The sequence below is a fragment of the Stenella coeruleoalba genome, assembly GCF_951394435.1.
Source record: "Stenella coeruleoalba genome assembly, chromosome: X".
Taxonomy (NCBI): Eukaryota; Metazoa; Chordata; class Mammalia; order Artiodactyla; family Delphinidae; genus Stenella; species Stenella coeruleoalba.
This window is the reverse complement of record NC_137152.1, coordinates 34,507,067-34,531,676: the sequence shown is the minus strand read 5'-3', so window position 1 is coordinate 34,531,676 and position 24,610 is coordinate 34,507,067. Positions and strand designations below refer to the sequence as shown.

The window sequence follows — 24,610 nt, the reverse complement described above, 5'->3', positions numbered from 1 at the left end:
AGTTTGCCTATCCATTCATCAATTGATGGACACTTGGGTTACTTCCACTTTTTAACTCTTATGAATAACGTTACTATAAACATTCATGTACAAGTTTTTGTGTGGACATATGTTTTCAATTCTACTGAGCATATACCTAAAGATGGAATTTCTGGGTCATATGGTAACTCTGTGTTTAACTTTTATAGAAACTGCCAAATGGTTTTCCGAAGCAGATGCAATATTTTACATCCCATTAGGAATGTATGCAGGTTCCAAATTCTCCACATCTGCACCAATACTTATTATTGTCCATCTTTTTGAGTATAACCAATCTAGTGGGTGTGAAGCAGTGTCTCATTGTGGTTTTGATGTCCATTTCCCAAACAACTAATGATATTGAACATCTTCTCATATGTTTACTGGCCATTTGTATATCTTCTTTGGAGAAATGTCTATTCAAATCCTTTGTCCATTTTTAAATTGGGTCACTTGTCTTTTCTGTTGACTTGTACGAGTTCTTTATAAATTCTAGATACAAGTCCCTTAGAAGATATGTGATTTCAGATATTTTCTCCCTTGCTGTGAGTTGTCTTTTCATTTCTTGATGGTGTCCTCTGAAGCATGAAAGTTTTTAAATTTGATGAAATCAATTTGTCTATTTTTCTTTTGTTGCTTGTGCTTTAGGTGTCATACCAAGAAAATCATTGCCTAAACTAAGTTCAAGATTTACTTCTATATTTTCTTCCAAGAGTTTTACAGTTTTAGCTCTTACATGTAGGTCTCTGGTCCGTTTCAACTTAATTTTTGTTTATGGTATGATGACCATGTATTGGTGTGTAGCAGGGGTACAAATTCATTCTTAGGATATGGATATGCAGTTGTTGCAGCACTATTTGTTGAAAAGATTATTCTTTCCCCCACTGAATTATCTTGGCACCCTTGTCAAAAATCAATTGACTGTAAATGTAAGAGTTTACTTCTGGACTGTCAATTTTATTCCATTGATCTGTATGTGACCTTTATACCAGTAACACACTGCCTTGATTATGGTAGCTTTGTAGTAAGTTTTGAAATTGGGAAGCACAAATCCTCCAACTTTGTTCTTTTTCAAGACAGTTTTAACTATTTTGGGTCCCTCACATTTCCATGTGAATTTTCAGATCAGGTTTTCTGCAAAAAAGCATTTTAAATCATGATAGTGATTGCATTAAATTTTTAGATCAATATGAAAATCATTGCGATCTTACCAATATTAAGTCTCCCAATCCATGAAATGGATATCTTTCCATTTTTTTAGGTTTTTTTTTTTAGTTTCTTTCACTGATGTTTTGTAGTTTTCATGTACGAGTGTTTTAGTTTTGGCTAAATTGATTCCTTAGTATTTTATTCTTTTCGATGCTATTGTAAATATTAATTTAGTTTTCAAATTGTTCATTGTTAATGTACAGAAATACAATTTATTTCTGTGTATTGGTCATGTATCCCTGAGAGCATTGTTGAACAGAGTGGCAAGAGTGAACATTCTTGTCTTGTTTCTGATCTTAGGGAGAGAGTATCCTATATTTCACTATCAGATGTGATGTTACCTGTGTGTGTGTTTTAATTTTATTTTTGTTGTTGTTGTTTTTTTTTTTGGTGTGTGTGTGTAAGGCTTTTATTAGGTTGAGGAAGTTCCCTCCTATTCGCAGTTTGTTGAGTGTTTTTATCAAAACACAGTGTTGGATTTTGTCAAATGCTTTTTCTGTGTCTATTGAGATGATCATGTGGTTTTTGTCGTTCATTCTATTAATATGATATATTACATCAATTAATTTTCGGATGCTAAACCAACTCTGCATTCTTGGAATAAATCCCACTTGGTCATGGTGTATACTCTTTTTTATATGTAACTGGATCTCACTTGCTAGTATTTTGTTGAGGATTCCTGTATCTCTGTTGTTAAGGGGTATTCATAACTTTTCTTTTCTTGTGATACTAGCCTAATAGAATGAGTTAGGGAGTGCTCCCTTCTCTTCTATGTTTTGGAAGAGTTTGTGAAGGTTGGTACTAATTCTTTTAAATGCTCAGGATGAGGACTTGAAATGTGGATGTAACCCAAGTGAGCACAAAATAATGAAGAGAATCAATTTTCAGGAGCTCAGAGGAATGGGGCAGTCATATTTATGAGGACATCAGGACAAGGGAGGCTTGAGAGGCAAGGCTTCAATGGAGGAGAAAAGGAAGTTCCAGCAGAAATACTGTCAAAGGCACTCCCTCCTGCTGCCAAGGGCTCTTGCATCCTGTCGAAAGGCTCTAGATTGCAGGATGACCTCATTCCTCAAAAGAAATTCTCCAACCAGGCAAATATTTCCTTGCTCATAGGCTAGTTTGGGCTTGCTCAGAAGTGTTAGCTGTGCTGGCCTCCCCTGCGCTTTCTTCATCCACGGGTGTGTGTAACATAGATTCTTTGAACATCAATAACAGCGCTTCCCAGCACTGGTCCTGACATGCCCCAAAGTGTTTTCAGTTATTTCCAGGGGTGTCTTGCAATTCTCAGAACTAGTTTACTTTCAATTTACTTTAAAGAGAGATACACACCATTTCAGATGTTCCTTTGTGGTAGATGTGTCAGAGCAGAAGGAATGGGAAGATAGGTGTCATGGAAGGAAAACAAAGCAAGAAGAAAAGTTGCAAGTTGCAGAAGACTGAGAATCTCCGATCTGGGGTATTTAGAAGTGTTCACTCTGTCCTAATCACTGATTAATCCCAATGTTTGGAAGCGGTCCTGGCACATCAGAGTCGATGCTCAATAAATATTTGCTAAATGGAAAACGATTGAATCAATGAATGTAACACTGTGTGTGAAGTATCTACAGCAGTACAAAAGTGGAGGTATCAGTGTGCTCAAAGGAGATAGCATGTGTGAACAGCCAGGGCAGTAGATGTGTGTGGCGGACTCAGGCCCTAGATTTTTCGGACAGCTCTAATTTAAGATATTTTGTTCTGTTACTCCCTTAAGAAAGTTATTCATATTAGAACTGCTTTTCTGTTTGGAAAATATCCTCCTTGTAGAAGGCAGAGGCCTTCTGTGTGTGGAGTGTGTGAGTTGTGACATATTGAAGAGGACACTGGACTTGGAATCAGAAGGTGGGAGTCCCAGCTCTACTACTTGCCCCATAGATGGGATGACCAGAAACATTTATAAACACACAAGGGAGCAATCTGCCACAAAGAAGAGTCAGCCAACACAGGAAAGAGGGAAGGTGAACATCAGAGGGTAAAATTGTTGGTTAAGGACCCTAAACTAAGTATTTTAAAAATGATTAAAGAGAAAATAAGCAAGAGAAATTATAAGAGCAGGATCCCACTTAAAAGAAAGAACGTATAGACTTAAAAAGAACAAGGGAAACTTCTAGAAATAAAAGTATATTTATTGAAATGAAAATTTCAATGTATTGGCTATAATCACTTTTAAAACATTTAATATTATTTGGTAAAACTGAAGACATTCAATTGTCTTAAAGAAGTTATAAGTACAGAAATAAACACTAGAACAAAAACACAAGCCTCCTTGAACACCAAGAGAATTTATAAATTACAATAGCAAAGAAAACACATCATGAGGAAAAAGAAGCAGTAAACGTACATAGTTTATATGGTGATTACAATATAAAATAATATATCAGAGTTGAGATAAAAAAAATATGTCCTATCAAGAAGTGTGAATGGGCTTAACTCACCTACTAAAAGAAAAATATTTTCAGTATGGCTCACCAAGCAAGACCCAAATATGTGGTGTATGCAGATACATTCAAATCAAAATGAGTCAGACAGGCTAAAAATAAAGGCATGGGCAAATGAAAATAACAAATAAGTGGGGACTGTGAGATCAAGGATATCAAACAAAGTAGAATTCAGGCCAAAAATAATTAAATGTGACAAAAGGGTATCTTATTCCAATTTCACAATGTAGGTATAACAGTTATGAAAACCTATGCACCAAATCTCTAAAAATCTTTAAAAAGCAGAAACTATAGATGCAAGATGATACAGATAGAAACAGATTGCTAATAGGAGACTTTAATAGGTCATTCCTAGTGCAGAGCAGATCAAGTGGCAGAAATATAAGTAAGGATACTGAAGAAGTAAACAACATAATCAATAAAATAGATCTCATTTACATATAACGAACTTTAGAACTGAATAATAGGGAGTACGCCTTCCTTCTCAGCTGCGCATAGCATAGTTACAAAAATCCATGAAATATTAGGTCACAAAGAAATCGACAATAAGTTTTATACAATGGAAATATTACAAACAATACTTTATTATCACAGTGAAATAGAACTAAATTAAAAATTTTTTTCCAGCTAGAAATTTAAAAGTCTTTTATTAAACAACTGGAGTGAAATGGAAAATACAAGCCAACATTACAGAATATCTTTAAAAACAAAGAAACGAGTATGAAAACACTACATATCAGACACTATTGGATACATTTAAAGTAGAACTCAGAGGAAAAATTCATACACTTAAACACTTACATCAATAAAAATGAATGAATTATATCAACTTAAAAAGTGAGAGAAAGAACAACAAATGAGCCAAAGAAAGGACAAAGAAGAAAAAAATAAAGGTAAAAGCAGAAAAATAATGAAGATTAGGAATAGAAAACAGTAGGTCAGAGTAATAAATCAAAATTCTGGTTCTTTGAAAAAAGTAACAAAATATATAAACCACTAGCTAAATTAATCAAATGGAAAAGGGAGAAACACAACTACAAAATAAGAAAGACAAAGGAGAAACAGATAAGGATGGAGCAAAAATCTGAGCGAGAGCTACAAATGGGAAAAGAATGAACCAGACTTTTTTTCAAATGAGTAACATAATCACTCTAAACAGGGAGGAGAGGACAAGAGTGGGGAAACACACCCAACTCATTTTGGAACACAGTGTTTTGACTAAATACATTAAGACTAAAGAAAAAAACCCTGAAAACATATACTGAACTTTAGTTAGTAGGTTTGTTTTCACAATGACATGAGTTAGCTATTCTGAAACTGCTTTGGGGGTCTTTTAGTATTGAGCAAATAAGTAAATATTTTGAGGGTAATTGGAATCAGATTTCTTACAGTTTGAGAAGGGCATTATAGATGTGGAAAGGGGAACTCGACCACATACTGTATTGTGTTGACTGAAATTGGACATATCAGTATAAACTCGAGGGTTTTGCTATGTCTTTATATCTATCTATCTATCTATCTATCCGAAGACAGAAATGGAAAGAGACATAGCTATCTGTGCCTATCTATGTCTACCTATACTATAGATATCTCGAATATCTTGTAGTGAGTACAAGTACAAGGAAGTACTTGAAAAATGGTAGGGAAAATCAAAAGAACAGAGGAGTCAGCTTAGAGGGACTCCCACTGACCAAATGTAGGACCATTTTAACATCAAAATAAATAATAATAGTAACAGATTATAATGCACGGAATAAAACAAGAGTCTGTAGACCATTCTGATGTAAATGAATGAATAAATAAATAAATGGAGAGAAAGAAAAGTTCTTCCTTGTAGAAGAATGCCAACTAATATATATAGAAAGAATGGTAGAGTTAAGAAATCATCCTTTGGCAATCACAGTGGTAATAAATGATTTGGGCAAAATCATCATTGATGCTAGTAGTTTAATGAGGAACTTGGCAGTTACATAGTTCCAAATGATCACCTCGCAGAATTCTTATTAATAAGAAAGGCAAAAAAAAGTCACTACAGTGGAGAAACTTGGCATGTACCACTTAACCAGTGATCAAAGTTAACTTCAGTATTGATGGTTAAAATACACATTATGTACCTGCTCCTTTGATGAATGAGAAGGACACAGCGTTCCTCTTGTGGTGTTCCTGCTAAAATGCCATGAACAAAAAGACAGTAATTTACTCAGGAGAAAACACTGGTCAAACCGAAACTGAAGAACATTCTACCAAATAATGTTCTTATTTTTGTTGAAGAAGCCTATTCTCTTCAACAATATAAAGGTCAGGAAAGACAAAGAAAGATGGAAGAACTGTTCCAGATCAAAGGAGAATAAAGAGATGTGACAACTAATTTGTGATGTTAGATGAGATTCTGGACCAGATTTTTTAAACTAATTTTTTTGCTAAAAAGAACGTTTTGGGGACAATTGACAAAATTTGAATTAAATATTTTAGATTAGGAAATAGTACTCAATTAATACCAATTTTCTGATTTTGATTATTGTACTCCAGTTATGTAAGAGAATGTCCTTGTTATTAGGAAATATACACTGTAGTATTTAGGGGTAAAGGGACATGATGTCTGGTATTTACTCTAAAAGGGAAAATTTGTATATACAGAAGGAATGATAAAACACAAATGGTAAAATATAAAACAATTGGGGGAATCTGGGTGAAGGGCAAACAGGAGTTCTTTGTATTATTCTTGCTACTTTTCTATTAGTTTGAAATTATTTCAATTTAAAAAGTAAGAAAAAAGAAACATTTAAAAATATTTGTAAGAACATGTAGAAGAATAATTTTCTTCTATAGGATTTTTTTGAATTTACATACAAAGCACAAGCCATAATGGGAAAGAATGATCCAAGTAAAATGACATTCATGTACAATAAAGAAATCTATAAATGGAGAAGACAAACCACAAATGATGAGAAGATATTTGCTATGCCTAAGATTAGTATCCAGAATATATATTAAAAATTACAAATGATCAAATAGAGAAATCAGCAAAGGATATGAATGGATGAGTCACAGAAGAAGGTAACAAGCCTGTGAAAGGATGACCAACTGCACTAGGAATTAGGGAGAAACAAATTAAAATAACAATGGCATACCATTTCACATTTATTCAGATGATTGTTCAAAATTATACAATTTGATAATACCTATTGTTGAAAGGATGAAGGTGAAAGGGGAACTTTCTTAATTGGTTCAAAGATTCTGGAGATCTAGTACAGATGAAGGTGTGAACAATTCCACCTTTAGGTATATAGCCTAGATAATCTCCAAAGAAACAGGAGAGGGTTGTTCTTTGCAGCATTGTTGATAACTACTGAAAAATTGGAAACAACCTCATCGTCATCAACAGATGACATCAACAGATGACAACAGAGGCATCAGTGATTTGTGGTATAATCATACAATTCGTTTAAAATGAATGAAATAGATCTACATGTGTTAACATGTAGAAATCTCAAAACCAAAATCTTAGGTGAAAAAAGCAGGTAGCAGAAATTTATAGTGTAGGGCTTCCCTACAGTGGTTAAGTGCAGTGGTTAAGAATCCACCTGCCAATGCAGGGGACACGGGTTCGAGCCCTGGTCCGGGAAGATCCCACATGCCGCAGAGCAACTAAGCCCGTGCACCACAACTACTGAGCCTGCACTCTAGAGCCAGGGAGCCACAACTACTGAGCCCATGTGCCACAACTACTGAAGCTCGCACGCCTAGAGCCTGTGCTCTGCAACAAGAGAAGCCACTGCAATGAGAAGCCCACGCACCGCAACGAAGAGTAGCCCCCACTAGCTGCAACTAGAGAAAGCCCACGCGTAGCAACGAAGACCCAACACAGCCAAAGATAAATAAATAAAATAAATAAATTTTAAAAAAGAAATTTATAGTGTAAAATTCATAAACATAGAAAACCAATAATGTATGCTTTTAATGAATAAAAAAGGAGCTAGAGTCCCTGCCCTGGAAGAACTTGGGGGCATTTGAAGAGAGTCAAGTAAAACCATGATTACAATGCAGTACCACAAAAGCCACCATTAGAATGGGCACCTAATACAGATGGGGAAGTTGGAGAAGGTGGAGGAAGTTTTCCCAGAAATGACAAAGTCTTCCACACCTCTCTCCCACACTTAACCAAGTCCTGAAAGACAAGAAGGGGTTACCCAGGTTAAAGATAGGAAGGAAGGGTGTTTTCTAGCAGATGGTGACATTTGCAAAATCTCAGAGGGGAGAAACTGCAGAGCCCGGTTTGGAAACTGCCAGTGGTTTCTCGGAGCTGGAGTAGAGGAGCGGGGCAAAGAAAGGGATGGAGGGAGTTCGTGGGCGCCTCCTGACATAGGCTCTGACTGGGCTAAGGAGCTGGCCTGCCTCGTGAAGGATAGAAGAATATTGAAGCAGAAGAGTTAACAGGTGCATCATGAATTATATAAGAGGATGGCTCTGGAGGCAAGATTATTTAGTTGTTTTCTTTGTTGTTGTTTGCTTGTTTTAAAAGAAAACCAGACAAGAAATAATGGGGTCTCGATTGAGACAGAAGGGGTGGTGGCTGAGAGATAACCCAGCATGTCCAAACAGTAGAGTAGGACTCAGGGAGGGATTAGCTGTAGGCGTGGGGAGAGGAGCTTCTGGCTTGGGCATCTTGGGTGCATGATGGACTGACAGAGGTTGCATTTTGTGCCAACTCACGCGGCCCCTGGCCACCATGATTGCACCAGGAACGAGCATCTTACAAATGTTTAGTTCAAATATAAAAAGATACAGAGGAAGGACGGAGGATGGTGGTTACCGCTGAATGGGTTTTCTCCGGTGCTGGTGATCGCGCGGGTGGGGGTGGGGAGACAGATGGGGGTATGTGTGGCTTTGGATTCATCTGGAACGTTTTGATTACAAAATTAAAGCTGATGTAAATGTAATATTCACTGGTGTTACATTTCTGTGAGCACCCGGGTGTCATCTTATTTTCTGCACTTTTCTGTGTGTTTGAACTAAATTTAATAACCAAATGGCAAGAAATGTGCAAGCAACAGAGGAGCTTCAGTACATGAAAGGCTTTGAGCCCTATCCAAGGGTTAAACCAGCGAGCCCCGGGGGCGGGGAATGGTGCGGTCGTCAGCCTTTGTGTTTGCACAATGTGTGTAGAGAGAAAAGCCTCGGGAGACCCGTACCCGGCTGAGTGGGTGGGGTGGGCGGGGGGAGGTGCGGGCGGGGAGCTTTTCCCCTAGCCCCGCCCCGGCCCCGCCCCGAGCTCCCGGCCTGTCGAAGCCCCTTCTCCTTTCGTGACACCTATTTCGGTCTCTAGGTAACGTGGGGTCGGGGGTCAAACAGCGCGGCTGCAGGGTGGCAGCTGCCTGCCGGCCCCTCTTCTCGGCCCCTTGACCCTCGGACGCTCAGAGCCATGGCGCTGCCGCTGCTGCCGGGCCACAGCTTCAACCGCAACGTGAGTAGTGAGGGCGCCCGAGGTCAGAGGTCCCGGCCGCAGGCTGGGGTCCAGGTGTGGACACTCCCCCGGCCCCTACTGGAGGCCTCGTGACGCTGCTTCGCCTTCTGTGGACGGGGCGCAGCTTGGACCAAAATTTGTAGGCTGGTGGAACCCTTACTCTCTACCTCCCCTTCCCCCTCTCCCCAGCTGCATCTGGATACTTTTCCTACGTTAGATACAGAAGTAGAGTCCTTATAGGTGTTAGGACCCTCGAAGGTAGCCGATGGTAGGTTGATGATGATAATCATCGTTGAGCGTTGAAGGTGTGCCAGGAGCTGTGCTTTAATCACCTTACACAGCATTAGATGTTCCCAACAGCCCTTTGTATTAGCTACTATTTTTAATTCCCATTTTTCAGTGGAGGAAACTGAGGCACAGAGTGATGAGTCAGTCACTCACTGGCCAGAGCTACTCAATCTCAGTGGTGAAGCTGGGTTCCCTCCAGGCAACCAGTCTCCACAGCCCAGGAGCCTAATCACGATCCTTAATACCCTTTGTGAAAGAGTTTGCTATTAGAGTGAAGAAACCTGGCACTCTCAAGGCTGGTAGGGGGCAGATAAGGGTTCCACCTGCCTATAAAGTTTATCCTAAACTTTATAGTGAAGGATCCAAAGTTGGAGTTCTTTCTTCATTTAGAATTGGGAATGGCTCATTTCGAAACAAGATGAAAGTACCAAACGACACAACACAACAACATTAAAAACCCTGAGCATGCAAGAACTTTTGCCAGTAAATAGCATCTTATTTAAACCACAGCAGGAAAATGATTCAGGTTTTTGTTTGCACTGGTCACTACTCTTTACTTGGGTTTTCCAGTTGTGTCTGTAGGAAGTAGGTAAGTAATACACTGATGGGAGGGAACTTGCTGGAGCCACTCAAGGTATTTGTGTAAACCTCTGTTAAGTTTAGAAAGCAGGCAGCAGATTGAAGCATTCGACTTTCTGGATCCTGAACAGTGTCTGCATCCAAGTTGTTGGCCCTAAAGTACCACTTACCTTTATAGCTTCAGGCCACTGCACTCTGACCCCCACAGGTTAGCTGGCCAGTTCAACTTGTTTCTTGACCACTGGTTTGTGCATTTCTTGGCTGACGTGTAGAGGCTGGCCTTCCAACCTAACGTTGCCCTTTGGTAAGATTAAGCCAGTCACACAAATTAAGTAAGACCCCTGAAAGGCAGGGCATGAAAAAAGATTCCAGAAGTAAAGAAGCATGCTGTGTAAAAGTAATTGTAATCAAAATTGAACGTAGATCCCACAGCTTTGGGCCTAGCAACACTTCAGATCCACAGCTCTCACATGCAGTGACTAAGGGTGGGAAGGAAGAACAGTGGTTGAATGAGATATTTTAAAATCTGCAAGGCTGCACTGAGTGTACTTTTGCTTTTTTAAAAATTTGTGAAGTATAACACATATACAGAAAAGTGCACAATGGATGATCACAGAATGAACATCAAAATAGAAAATATTACCAGGACTCCCAAAGCATCAACGTTGACTAGGGTTGCCGGATTTACCAAGTAAAAATACATGTCCCAAATATTGCATGGGATCTACATATATTAAAAGATTCTTTGTTGTTTATCTGAAATTCAAATTTAACTGAGCAGCTTGTATTTTACATGGCAACCCTACCTATGACCCTTTCTGGTCTTTACCCCTTCTCTATTCTCCAAAGGCAACCCCTCTCCTGGCTGCTACCACTATAGTTCGGTTTGGCTTGCTTTTGAAATTTCTGTCAGTGCAAATGTCCGGTTTTTATTCTTTTGTGACTGGCTTTTTTTTTTTTTAAGCTCAACATTGTTTGTGGGATTTGTTCATGTGGCTGTCTTTAGAGATAGTTTGTATGTTTTCATTGCTCTAGAGTATTCCACTGTATGAGTATGACATCATTTATATACACATTTTACTCTTGATAGAGATTTGGTTTGTTTGGGGTTATTAAGAATACTTTGCTGGGACTATTCCTGTTCATGTTTCTCAGTACAATTGCCAGATCAAATGGTATTCTTTTTTTTTGTTTTTAGTAAAGTTCTTTTTTTAATATATTTTTTTAATTTTTAATTTTTCAAATGGCATTCTTATGTTCAGCTTTGGTGGATGCTGTCACAGCGCTTATCCCAATTTAAATTCCCACCAGCATTTTATGTTCCTGTTGCTCCATAGCCTTTCTAACACTTGATATCGTTAGTCTCTTAAATTTTAGTTGTTTTGGTCAGTGGGCGTAGTGTGACTCTGTCGTTTTAATCCACGATTCTCTGATTCCTAACGAAATTGAGCACATTTCACACATTTATTGGTCATTTGGATATTGTCTTTTGTGTGGTGTCTATTTGTCGTTTGTCTAATCTCTGGTGGGTTGCCTGCCCTTTTCTTAGTGATTTGTAGGAGTTCTACATAGATTTTGGATATGACTCCTTTGTCAGATATTTGTGTTATAGGTGTCTTTTAGTCTGTGGTTGGCCTTTTTACTCTCTTAATGATGTTTTTGATGAAGAATTTTTCCTTTAAATTAGTGCTTTTGGTTTCCTATTTAAGAAATAGTTCCTTACACCAAGTCATGATGATATTTTCCTGTGTCATCTGGAAATTTCGTTGTTTTTACCTTTCATGTTTAGACCTATAATCTAACTAGAATACATTTTCGTGTGTGTGTATGAAAAGAGGTAGAGGGGTCAGGTTGTATTTTTCCCCATGTGGATATTCAGTTAACCCAGAGCCATTTGTTAAAGAACACAATTCTGAGTAAATTTTGAAGAGCTTTACTGGCTTTATTCAGTGATTAATGAATCAGGCAGATGGAAAGGAGCTCTGAAGAGCTATACAAGGCAAGAGATTTTGTAGGGAAGTTGTACTAGGCAAAAAATCGGATTGGTTATTGTAAGGTTACTTTCCTTATAGGGAATGGCAGGGGTTTCTCAGGCAGATTACCTAACTAATGCTGATTAGGAGACTCATGGTTGATTGGTTTAAGATTCTATTTCTGGGAGAGCTGAAACTGTAACTAAGTTGAATTTCAGATTGGTAACATGGGGCTTAGCATAAGCAACTCCATTTGGGTTCTGTTGTCCTTAATACGTTGTTTAGAAATGGCCACCTTTTCTCCACTTCTCCGCAGAGCTACTTTTGTCATAAGTCAAGTATCCAAAATATGTGTGGGTCTGCTTCTAGACTTGTGAGTGTATTTAAAAAAATATTTATTTACTTCATGCCTCAGACCAATAGGAGGGTGTGTGTGTGTGAGAACTAGAGAATGACAGTATACTTATTAGATACCTTGGGCTGTCATTCAACAAATCAGTATTTATATACTGAGTGTCCTAGTATGTGCCCAAAGCAGGTGGCTGCATTAAAAAAATTGTTACACTAGCCTTGGGGTTAAAGGTGCTATGTGTTGCCAAAAAATTGATATTTTTAAAACCTTGCACTTAGTTAAAAGATTGGATGTTCTCTGGCACAGAATGGTCAGAGAGTCAGTAAAGCCAAATCTGGCCTTTCTATCCCCGCCTCCCTCCTGCCTATTACAGAGCTTTGTCTGCTTAATTAAATTATTGAGAGAAAAACCTTGGCCTCCTGGAGATAGCATAATTACTGGCTGTTTGGGTTTAAAATTATAACACAAGCTAACTAACTTTTACGCTTTTTCTTAGAAATTAAAAAAAGAACTTGCTCCCCCCCTTAATTAGCTGCTGGTAGTCAGTCAGGAGCGATAGATTGGTTTCTGTCCACAGCTAGGTGATGTGCAACCTCTCCTTCTATATCTGAAATACAAGAAGTATTGTGCTTTCTAAAATATAAGCATTTGTATCACTGATGACGTTAAAATTATTCTGATGTGAATTAATTGCAAACCTTAGGGAAAGATCACAATTCCAGACCCGAAGTATCTTTTTTCCAAGAATTTACATGCTGGATTTGTATTGAGCTAAGAGAATCTCAGGCATATTGTCAAGAATGATAGGATATTAAAGTTAAAAGGGACACTTCCAGCCAAAGCTGAAAATCCTTTCTACAGCATTTTAGACAGATGGTTGTGTAGCTGATCCTGAATGTCTCTAATGAATAATGAGGAGCACACTTTCTGTTTTTTATGAAGCTACCTCGCCACCATCTTAGGAGGGTTTGTCGTAAATAGTCCATCCTCTAACTTATAGTGAAGCAACTGTTTCCTTAAGAAGAAAAAGAAATTTTTTGAATTCACAACAGTAAAATAAAACATATTTAGAAACTGTCTCTCTTACAGAAATACCTTGAAATTTATTTTTATCTAGATTACTATAAGCCTATATATTAATGTAGGAAAAATCACTCTTTGGGAAATTTACCAGCAATTTAAATGATAAACAACTGAGAGAGAAAAACTATGAGTACTACATAGTACACATATTGATTTCATTGTGTGGTGTTAGCTAAGCCAATCTAAGTTTAGCTCAGTGACAAATATAATCGTAAAACAATCACTTTATTCACAAGGTAGAGGGTTTTCCAGCCTAAAATTCTGCCGGCAGATTCCTGACTATGTTCTTAGTGGTCAATTCCATGGCCTTAAAATAACCTGCATCAGGTCCAAAGCCCTTAACCTGAGACCCCAGGCCATTAGAGTTTGTCACTCATTTTGTGAGATCAATTTAATGAATCATGACCAGGATTTAGGAAAAAGAAAAAGGAAAAAAAAAATAAACAGAATACGGTAGAATAGAATAAAAGAATCAGTGTATTATGCTTGGGAAGAGTAAGTATTGTTTCATGAACTTTTGTTTCTGTCATGTGTGTACGTGAACTGGGTTGCGCTAAAATCTGTTTGTTATTGTGGCAGTCAGCGTTTGAAAAACACTCTCGTTAGAGCCATCTCCACCAGTTCTTGCCTCTGATTTAAATTCTGATCTTCAACATCCTTCAAGGCCAAATCTAGTCTCTTACCCTTCAGGAAGTCTCAACTGATCCTAGTCAGCCTTTCTCAGTGTTTTTTTGTTTTTTATTAAGGTACAATTCACATAACATAAAGTAAACCATTAACCATTTCAAAGTGTACAATTCAGTGGCATTTAGTACATTCACAGTGTTTTGCAACTGTCACCTCTATCTAACTAGTTCCAACATATTTTCATCATCCCACAATCTTTTTACCCCAGAGGAACCTTTGAAATGATTTTCAGGTCTTGGAGAACTCCTGCATAAAGATGATTTCTATAGCCCATGGTACCTTAGCATGATCCATGAGTTGTAGATGTAGTGATCCAATAATAATTGTCTTTTTGAGTAAAGAGTAATAGTTTTCTGTGGATTTGTTGATTTCAGCAAATTAATTAACCTAGTCTGTGTGGTTTCCTTTTCTCACAAGGGATCTCAACTCTAACACCAGTGGGAGTGTACTAGGGGAAATGTCAAGGGTTTCTTTCTTGTTGTATTGTAAAATTTCCTACTTGATTTCTCCTCTTTTCTCCTTATTCAAGTAGGCCTAAAAATCCTCTCAGAGTTTCTACTGTAGAGGGTGCCGTAAGGTATGAAATGTGGTATAATGGTATGAGCAAGAGTAGTTTTCTCCCTTATTTAAAACAAAAAATGACTTTTAGCCAGGTTTTCTTGAGAAACAAACAGGTAGTTAAGCTTAGCTTTCCGTTGTTTCCTTTTCATACATTAAAAAAATTCATAAGGCAGCATCATACATTTCTGTTAAATAACTGTTTTAATCCAAGGTGGGATTTACTTTTTCAAAAAGTAGGTTCAGTTGATTTAATTTAAATTAAGGTTATAAATTCATTTTAATTAATGCTGTTTACAACATGAAAATATAGACAGTGTTAAATAAGCAAAGCTACTAAAATCATATTGACAAAGCAATATGAATAAAAATAGAGCCTAAGACACAATTTTATGTGAGACCTAAAAATTAAGTTTTTTTACTGACTGGCATGATCAGGCTCAAATATAGGCAGTTATACAATCATTATAATCTTAATCTCCTTGTAGACCTATATACACAAGAATATGATTTTTTAAACTAAAAATAAAGAATAAAAATTAGCTCTTCAGTGTGAAACCGATGCTTGTATTTTGCCACATAGACACGTAATTCTGAGTCAAATTTGAGATAAGCACTCACAGATTTCATTTTCAACTGAAATGAGAAGATTTCTCACCTTTCTCTTGATACTTGTTAAACAAGGAAAGCTTTGCTTATATATGTGAGAAGTTGAAAACTGCAGCAAAATGCTCACTGCTTTCCTATGAATGGCAGGATCCTTGATTTTCATGTAAATTTGGAACTGGCCATAGGTGTATGTTTAATTTTATAAGAAATTGCTGAACAGTCTTCCAAAGTGGCTGTACCATTTTGCGTTCTCACCAGCAACAATTGAGAGTTCCTGTTCTTCCGGATTCTCGAGAGCATTTGGCATGGGCAGTATTTGGATTCTAGCCAATCTCATAGGTGTATAGTGGTAACTCATCCTGATTTAAACTTTTATTTCCCTAATGGCTTAGGAATGATGTTGAACATCTTTTCATGTGCTTATTTGCCATCCGTATATCCTCTTTGGTGAAATGTGTGTTTGTGTCTTTTGCCCATCTTTAATTGAGTTGTTTCCTTACTGTTGAGTTTTGAGAGTTCTTTATATATTCCAGATACAAGTCCGTTGTTGAATATGTGGTTTACAAATATTTTCTCCCAGTCTATGGCTTGAATTTTCATTCTCTTGAAACAAGGCTAGAAAATATGTATACATTTTTAAAGATAAAATACCACATGAATCCACACTGATATTTGAAATGCTAAGTAAGGATTATAGGAATTTTATTTAACTTCTTTGATTCTTTATTTATCTTTTACTTACATTGAAAATCTTGATTCATAAGGACATTACTTGCTTTATCCTACCATAAATAAAAATATATATCCATATAATAGTTTTTGAGTAATAATAACGTTATTATTAACAATTTGAGTTTTGAAAATAGGTTAAGATTTCTTTGTATTTCTTATTGTTTTTAGGATTTATCCCCCTAGGAATGTATGGTCAAATTATTGGGTTTTAATTTCATTTAAGTATGGTTAAGTCACCAACTCAATACCCAGTTAGGTTGATTGTTGCATTTCAGTTTTAACTTAAATTTTTTTGTTTTATTATAATGTAAAAGTAAAACATTTCTGTGGTTTCAAAGTCAAATTTACAAAGTGAGGTGCATTCAGACAAGTCCTAGCTTTTCTCCCTGTCCCTTCAGTCTTGTTCCCTCCCTCACTCACTCTAGAAGTAACATTAAAAAAAAAACTATTTAGCTTGGGTTATCCTTCCTTTTTTGTTTTTGTTTTTTAAAATAGCAAATTCTTAACTATATTTACATGGCCTATCATTTACATTATCATTACATGGCCTATTAAATAAATGATAGCATACTCTACGTATTCTCTTGCACCTTCCATTTTTCGTTTTAACAGGTATATCTTGGAGATTTCTTAATAGTCGTATGCAGAGCTATACTCATTCCATTGGAATGTGTATTCCATTTGTAGCTACATAGTACTCCATTGTGTGGACATACCATAGTTTGTTTAACTCATCCCCTCTTGATGTATAGTTGTATTATTTCCAGGCTTTTGCTATTATAAATAATGCTGAAATAAATAGCCAAAGTTGTGCTTCAGAAGAAACCATCAGAAGACTGAAAAGGCAACTACAGTTATTTTACAGGGAGAAAATAGTTGCAAAGCATATATATGATGAGGGATTTATATCCAGTATATATGAAGAACTCTAAAAACTCAACAATAAAGAGATAAATAATCCAGTTAAAAATGGGCAAAAGATCTGAGTAGACATTACTCCAAAGATGCTCAAATATCCAATAAACACATGAAAAGATGCTCAATATCATTAGGCATTAGAGAGATGGAAATTAAAACCACAATGAGATATTACTTCACACTCACTAGAATGGCTATAACAAAACAGACAATACCAAGTGTTGCCAAGGATGTGTAGTAATTGAAACACTCTTATGTTGCTGGTAGGAATGTATAATAGTGCTGCTGCTATGGAAAAGTCTGCAGTTCCACGAAAGTTTAAACATAGAGTTACTATATGATACAGCACTCCTAGGTATAGACCCAAGAGAAAAGAAAACACATGTCCACAAAAAATGTGTACATGAATGTTCATAACAGCATTATTCATAATAGCCAAAAAGTAGAAACAACCCAAATGTCCATCAGCTGGCGAATGGATAAACAAAATGTGGTATATCAATACAATGGAATATTATTTAGCCAGAACAAGGAATGAAATATTGATACATACCACAACATAGATGAACCTCAAAAACATTATACCACAAGCGATATGCAAAAGACTATATATTGTATGATCCCATTTATGTGAAATGTACAGAATAGGCAAATCTATAGTGACAGAAAGATTAATCGTTGCCTAGACCTGTGTGGGGGAAGGGAGGAAGTGGGGAGCGACTGCTAATGGGTATGGGGTTTCTTTTTGGGATGATGAAAGTGTTCTGAAATTAGATTATGGCGAAGATTGTGCAACTTTGTAATCATAGTAAACTCCTTTGTATTGTATATTTTAAATGATTGAAATTTATGATAGACACAGTTTGCTTCTACATCTTGACTATTGTAAATAATGCTGCTATGAACATTAGGGTGCATGTATCTTTTTGAATTAGTGTTTTCATTTTCTTTGGCTCTATACTCAGTTAAGGGACTAATATCCAAAATAGATAAACAGCTCGTGTAACTCAATATCAAAAAAACAAATAACCCAAATTAAAAATGGGCAGAATAGACATAAATAGACATTTTTCCAAAGAAGACATACAGATGGCCAACAGGCACATGAAAAATATGCTCAACATTGCTGATCATCAGAGAAATGCAAATCAAAACTACAATGAGATATCACCTCACACCTCTTAGAATGCTATCATCAAATAGAACACAAGTAACAAATGTTGGCAAGGATATGGAGAAAAGGGAACCCTTTGTACACTCTTGGTGGGAATGTAAGCCACTATGGAAAACAGTATGGAGGTTCCTCAAAAAAACTAAAATTAGAACTACCATATGACACATAAATTATACCTCAGTGAAACTGTTAAAAAAATAAATAGCCAAAGAAAGGAGTTGGTGGTGGGGAATTGCTGGACAAACAATAGGTGTTTACTGTGCCAGGTCACAGGATGGTTTTGATTTAGTTTTCTGTTACTTGTTCCTGGTAACTATTGAAATGTCCTTGAAATCACATGATTTAAGACTGGGTCACTTTTTTTTTTTTTTTTTTGGCAGTACACGGGCCTCTCACTGTTGTGGCCTCTCCCGTTGAGGAGCACAGGCTCTGGACGTGCAGGCTCAGCGGCCATGGCTCACGGGCCCAGCCACTCTGCAGCATGTGGGATCTTCCCGAACCGGGGCACGAACCCGTGTCCCCTGCATCAGCAGGCGGACTCTCAACCACTGCGCCATCAGAGAATCCCTGGGCCACTTCTTGAAGCTGCTATTCATAACTTTGGAAATGACATAAAACTCCATTGCTATTCCTACATGTTAATTTGCATTTCAGAAATTAGAGTCACTTTGCCTATTCAGGGATCAAACACCTAACTTCGGTCATTTTTGTATTCTGTCCTGAACTTTATAGCTATGTCACTTAGGACACTCAGATTCTTTTTCTCTCTCCATTTTGCCATCTTCAGAATGTTGGCTTTACTTTCTTAGGCTTGTGACCTCATGGTTGCAAAATGGTTGCCTCAGTTCTGGACATCACAACTTCTTACAACAGTGTTCAGGACAAGCAGGAAGGAGGGGTGGGGGAAGGCTCTTATATCAGAAAACAAAATGTTTCTCAGTCCCCCATTAGGTTTCTACCCTTATTACCCTTATTTCTACATCTTATTGGCTAAACTTGAGTCACATGGCTATCCTTTGCTACAAGGGACATTGGGAACTTGATTTTTCACCATCTATTTTTTGAGCTGGGAAAGAGAAAAGGGAGCAATTAATGGCTGCTGGGAACCAGGAAACTTTGTTTGCCACACCAGCCACAGACTCAAACCTGTGAGTCTAGATGTTCTCCTCAGCCTTAGCATCCCTTTCTTTAAAACTTTTTAGTGTTTTTTTTTTTTGTCCCACATTTGCTGGATGGTGGAGATTTTTTTTTTAATTTACTTTATTTATTTATTTTTTACATCTTTATTAGAGTATAATTGCTTTACAATGGTGTGTTAGTTTCTGCTTTACAACAAAATGAATCAGTTATATATATACATATGTTCCCGTATCTCTTCCCTCTTGCGTCTCCCTCCCTCCCACCATCCCTATCCCACCCCTCCAGGTGATCACAAAGCACGAGCTGATATCCCTGTGCTATGCGGCTGCTTCCCACTAGCTATCTACCTTACGTTTGGTAGTGTATATATGTCCGTGCCTCTCTCTCGCTTTGTCACCGCTTACCCTTACCCCTCCCCATATCCTCAAGTCCATTCTCTAGTAGGTCTGTGTCTTTATTCCTGTCTTACCCCAGGTTCTTCATGCATTTTTTTTCTTAAATTCCATATATGTGTGTTAGCATTCGATATTTGTCTCTCTCTTTCTGACTTACTTCACTCTGTATGACAGACTCTAGGTCTATCCACCTCATTACAAATAGCTCAATTTCGTTTCTTTTTATGGCTGAGTAATATTGCATTGTATATATGTGCCACATCTTCTTTATCCATTCATCCAATGATGGACACTTAGCTTGTTTCCATCTCCGGGCTATTGTAAATAGAGCTGCAATGAATATTTTGGTACATGACTCTTTTTGAATTATGGTTTTCTCAGGGTATATGCCCAGTAGTGGGATTGCTGGGTCATATGGTAGTTCTATTTGTAGTTCTTTAAGGAACCTCCATACTGTTCTCCACAGTGGCTGTATCAATTTACATTCCCACCAACAGTGCAAGAGGGTTCCTTTTTCTCCATACTCTCTCCAGCATTTATTGTTTCTAGACTTTTTGATGATGGCCATTCTGACTGGTGTGAGATGATATCTCATTGTAGTTTTGATTTGCATTTCTCTAATGATTAGTGATGTTGAGCATTCTTTCATGTGTTTGTTGGCAGTCTGTATATCTTCTTTGGAGGAATGTCTATTTAGGTCTTCTGCCCATTTTTCGATTGGGTTGTTTGTTTTTTTGTTATTAAGCTGCATGAGCTGCTTATAAATTTTGGAGATTAATCCTTTGTCAGTTGCTTCATTGGCAAATATTTTCTCCCATTCTGAGGGTTGTCTTTTGGTCTTGTTTATGGTTTCCTTTGCTGTGCAAAAGCTTTGAAGTTTCATTAGGTCCCATTTGTTTATTTTTGTTTTTATTTCCATTTCTCTAGGAGGTGGGTCAAAAAGGATCTTGCTGTGATTTATGTCATAGTGTTCTGCCTATGTTTTCCTCTTGCAGTTTGATAGTTTCTGGCCTTACATTTAGGTCTTTAATCCATTTTGAGCTTAGTTTTTTGTATGCTGTTAGGGAGTGATCTAATCTCATACTTTTACATGTACCTGTCCAGTTTTCCCAGAACCACTTATTGAAGAGGCTGTCCTTTCTCCACTGTACATTCCTGCCTCCTTTATCAAAGATAAGGTGACCATAGGTGTGTGGGTTTATCTCTGGGCTTTCTATCCTGTTCCATTGATCTATATTCCTGTTTTTGTGCCAGTACCTTACTGTCTTGATTACTGTAGCTTTGTAGTATAGTCTGAAGTCAGGGAGCCTGATTCCTCCAGCTCCATTTTTCGTTCTCAAGATTGCTTTGGCTATTCGGGGTCCTTTGTGTTTCCCTACAAATTGTGAAATCTTTTGCTCTAGTTCTGTGAAAAATGCCAGTGGTAGTTTGATAGGGATTGCATTGAATCTGTAGATTGCTTTGGATAGTATAATCATTTTCACAATGTTGATTCTTCCAATCCAAGAACATGGTATATCTCTCCATCTATTTGTATTATCTTTAATTTCGTTCATCAGTGTCTTATAATTTTCTGCATACAGGTCTTTTGTCTCCTTAGGTAGGTTTATTCCTAAATATTTTATTCGTTTTCTTGCAATGGTAAATGAGAGTGTTTTCTTGATTTCACTTTCAGATTTTTCATCATTAGTGTACAGGAATGCCAGAGATTTCTGTGCATTAATTTTGTATCCTGCTACTTTACCAAATTCATTGATTAGCTCTAGTAGTTTTCTGCTCTATGTATAGTATCATGTCATCTGCAAACAGTGACAGCTTTACTTCTTCTTTTCCGATTTGGATTCCTTTTATTTCCTTTTCTTCTCTGATTGCTGTGGCTAAAACTTCCAAAACTATGTTGAATAAGAGTGGTGAGAGTGGGCAGCCTCGTCTTGTTCCTGATCTTAGTGGAAATGCTTTCAGTTTTTCACCATTCAGGATGATGTTGGCTGTGGGTTTGTCATATATGGCCTTTATTATGTTGTGGAAAGTTTCCTCTTTGCCTACTTTCTGCAGGGTTTTTTTCATAAATAGGTGTTGAATTTTGTCAAAAGCTTTCTCTGCATCTATTGAGACGATCATATGGTTTTTCTCCTTCAACTTGTTAATATGGTGTATCACGTTGATTGATTTGCATATATTGAAGAATCCTTGCATTCCTGGAATAAACCCCGCTTGATCATGGGATATGATCCTTTTAATGTGCTGTTGGATTCTGTTTGCTAGTATTTTGTTGAGGATTTTGCATCTATGTTCATCAGTGATATTGGCCTGTAGTTTTCTTTCTTTGTGACATCCTTGTCTGGTTTTGGTATCAGGGTGATGGTGGCCTCGTAGAATGAGTTTGGGAGTGCTCCTCCCTCTGCTATATTTTGGAAGAGTTTGAGAAGGATAGGTGTTAGCTCTTCTCTAAATGTTTGATAGAATGTGCCTGTGAAGCGATCTGGTCCTGGGCTTTTGTTTGTTGGAAGATTTTTAATCACAGTTTCAATTTCAGTTCTTGTGATTGGTCTGTTCATATTTTTATTTCTTCCTGATTCAGTCTAGGCAGGTTGTGCATTTCTAAGAATTTGTCCATTTCTCCCAGGTTGTCCATTTTAGTGGCATAGAGTTGCTTGTAGTAATCTCTCATGATCTTTTGTATTTGTGCAGTGTCAGTTGTTACTTCTTCTTTTTCATTTCTAATTCTATTGATTTGAGTCTTTTCCCTTTTTTCTTGATGACTCTGGCTAATGGTTTATCAATTTTGTTTATCTTCTCAAAGAACCAGCTTTTAGTTTTATTGATCGTTGCTATCGTTTCCTTCATTTCTTTTTCATTTATTTCTGATCTGATTTTTATGATTTCTTTCCTCTGCTAACTTTGGGGTTTTTGTTCTTCTTTCTCTAATTGCTTTAGGTGCAAGGTTAGGTTGTTTATTCAAGATGTTTCCTGTTTCTAAAGGTGGGCTTGTATTGCTATAAACTTCCCTCTTAGAACTGCTTTTGCTGCATCCCATAGGTTTTGGGTCATCGTGTCTCCATTGTCATTTGTTTCTAGGTATTTTTTTATTTCCTCTTTGATTTCTTCAGTGATCACTTCGTTTTTAAGTAGTGTATTGTTTAGCCTCCATGTGTTTGTATTTTTTACAGGTCTTTTCCTGTAATTGATATCTAGTCTCATAGCGTTGTGGTCGGAAAAGGTACTTGATAGAATTTCAATTTTCTTAAATTTACCAAGGCTTGATTTGTGACCCAAGATATGATCTATCCTGGAGAATGTTCCATGAGCACTGCAGAAAAATGTGTATTCTGTTGTTTTTGGATGGAATGTCCTATAAATATCAATTAAGTCCATCTTGTTTAATGTATCATTTAAAGCTTGTGTTTTCTTATTTATTTTCATTTTGGATGATCTGTCCATTGATGAAAGTAGGGTGTTAAAGTTCCCTACTATGAATGTGTTACTGTGGATTTCCCCTTTTATGGCTGTTAGTATTTGCCTTATGTATTGAGGTGCTCCTATGTTGGGTGCATAAATATTTACAATGGTTATATCTTCTTCTTGGATCGATCCCTTGATCATTATGTAGTGTCCTTCTTTGTCTCTTGTAATAGTCTTTAAAGTCTATTTTGTGTGATATGAGAATTGCTACTCCAGCTTTCTTTTGGTTTCCATTTGCATAAAATATCTTTTTCCATCCCCTTACTTTCAGTCTGTATGTGTCTCCAGGTCTGAAGTGGGTCTCTTGTAGACAGCAAATATATGGGTCTTGTTTTTGTATCCATTCAACCAATCTGTGTCTTTTGGTGTGAGCATGTAGTCCATTTACATTTAAGGTAATTATCGATATGTATGTTCCTATTCCCATTTTCTAAATTGTTTTTGGGTCGTTATTGTAGGTCTTTTCCTTCTCTTGTGTTTCTTACCTAGAGAAGTTCCTTTAGCAGTTGTTGTAGAGCTGGTTTGGTGGTGCTGAACTCTCTCAGGTTTTGCTTGTCTGTAAAGGTTTTAATTTCTCCATCAAATCTGAATGAGATCCTTGCTGGGTAGAGTAATCTTGGTTGCAGGTTTTTCTCCTTCATCACTTTAAATATGTCCTGCCAGTCCCTTCTGGCTTGCAGAGTTTCTGCTGAAAGATCAGCTGTTAACCTTATGGGGATTCCCTTGTGTGTTATTTGTTGTTTTTCCCTTGCTGCTTTTAATATGTTTTCTTTGTATTTACTTTTTGACAGTTTGATTAATATGTGTCTTGGCGTATTTCTCCTTGGATTTATCCTGTATGGGCCTCTCTGTGCTTCCTGGACTTGATTAACTATTTCCTTTCCCATATTAGGGAAGTTTTCAACTATAATCCCTTCAAATATTTTCTCAGTCCCTTTCTTTTTCTCTTCTTCTTCTGGAACCCCTATAATTCGAATGTTGGTGCATTTAATGTTGTCCCAGAGGTCTCTGAGACTGTCCTCAGTTCTTTTCATTCTTTTTTCTTTATTCTGCTCTGCAGTAGTTATTTCCACTATTTTATTTTCCAGGTCACTTATCCGTTCTTCTGCCTCAGTTATTCTGCTATTGATCCCATCTAGAGTATTTTTAATTTCATTTATGTTGTTCATCATTGCTTGTTTCATCTTTAGTTCTTCTAGGTCCTTGTTGAATGTTTCTTGCATTTTGTCTGTTCTATTTCCTAGATTTTGGATCATCTTTACTATCATTATTCTGAATTCTTTTTCAGGTGGACTGCCTATTTCCTCTTCATTTGTTAGGTCTGGTGGGTTTTTATCTTGCTCCTTCATCTGCTGTGTGTTTTTCTGTCTTCTCATTTTGCTTATCTTACTGTGTTTGGGGTCTCCTTTTTGCAGGCTGCGGGTTCGTAGTTCCCGTTGTTTTTGGTGTCTGTCCCCAGTGGCTAAGGTTTGTTCAGTGGGTTGTGTAGGCT

At 37.1% G+C, this 24,610-nt stretch overlaps 1 protein-coding gene across 1 annotated transcript in view; it reads left to right on the top strand.

The window, feature by feature from the left end:
• Nucleotides 1–8,998: 8,998 nt before the first annotated feature.
• The window catches only part of EFHC2 (EF-hand domain containing 2), a 193,819-nt gene continuing 178,207 nt past the window's right edge, over nucleotides 8,999–24,610 (top strand). The window contains 1 exon segment of the mRNA XM_079909606.1: nucleotides 8,999–9,168. Coding sequence (XP_079765732.1) covers nucleotides 9,127–9,168 — 42 coding nt within the window. The 5' untranslated portion in view covers nucleotides 8,999–9,126.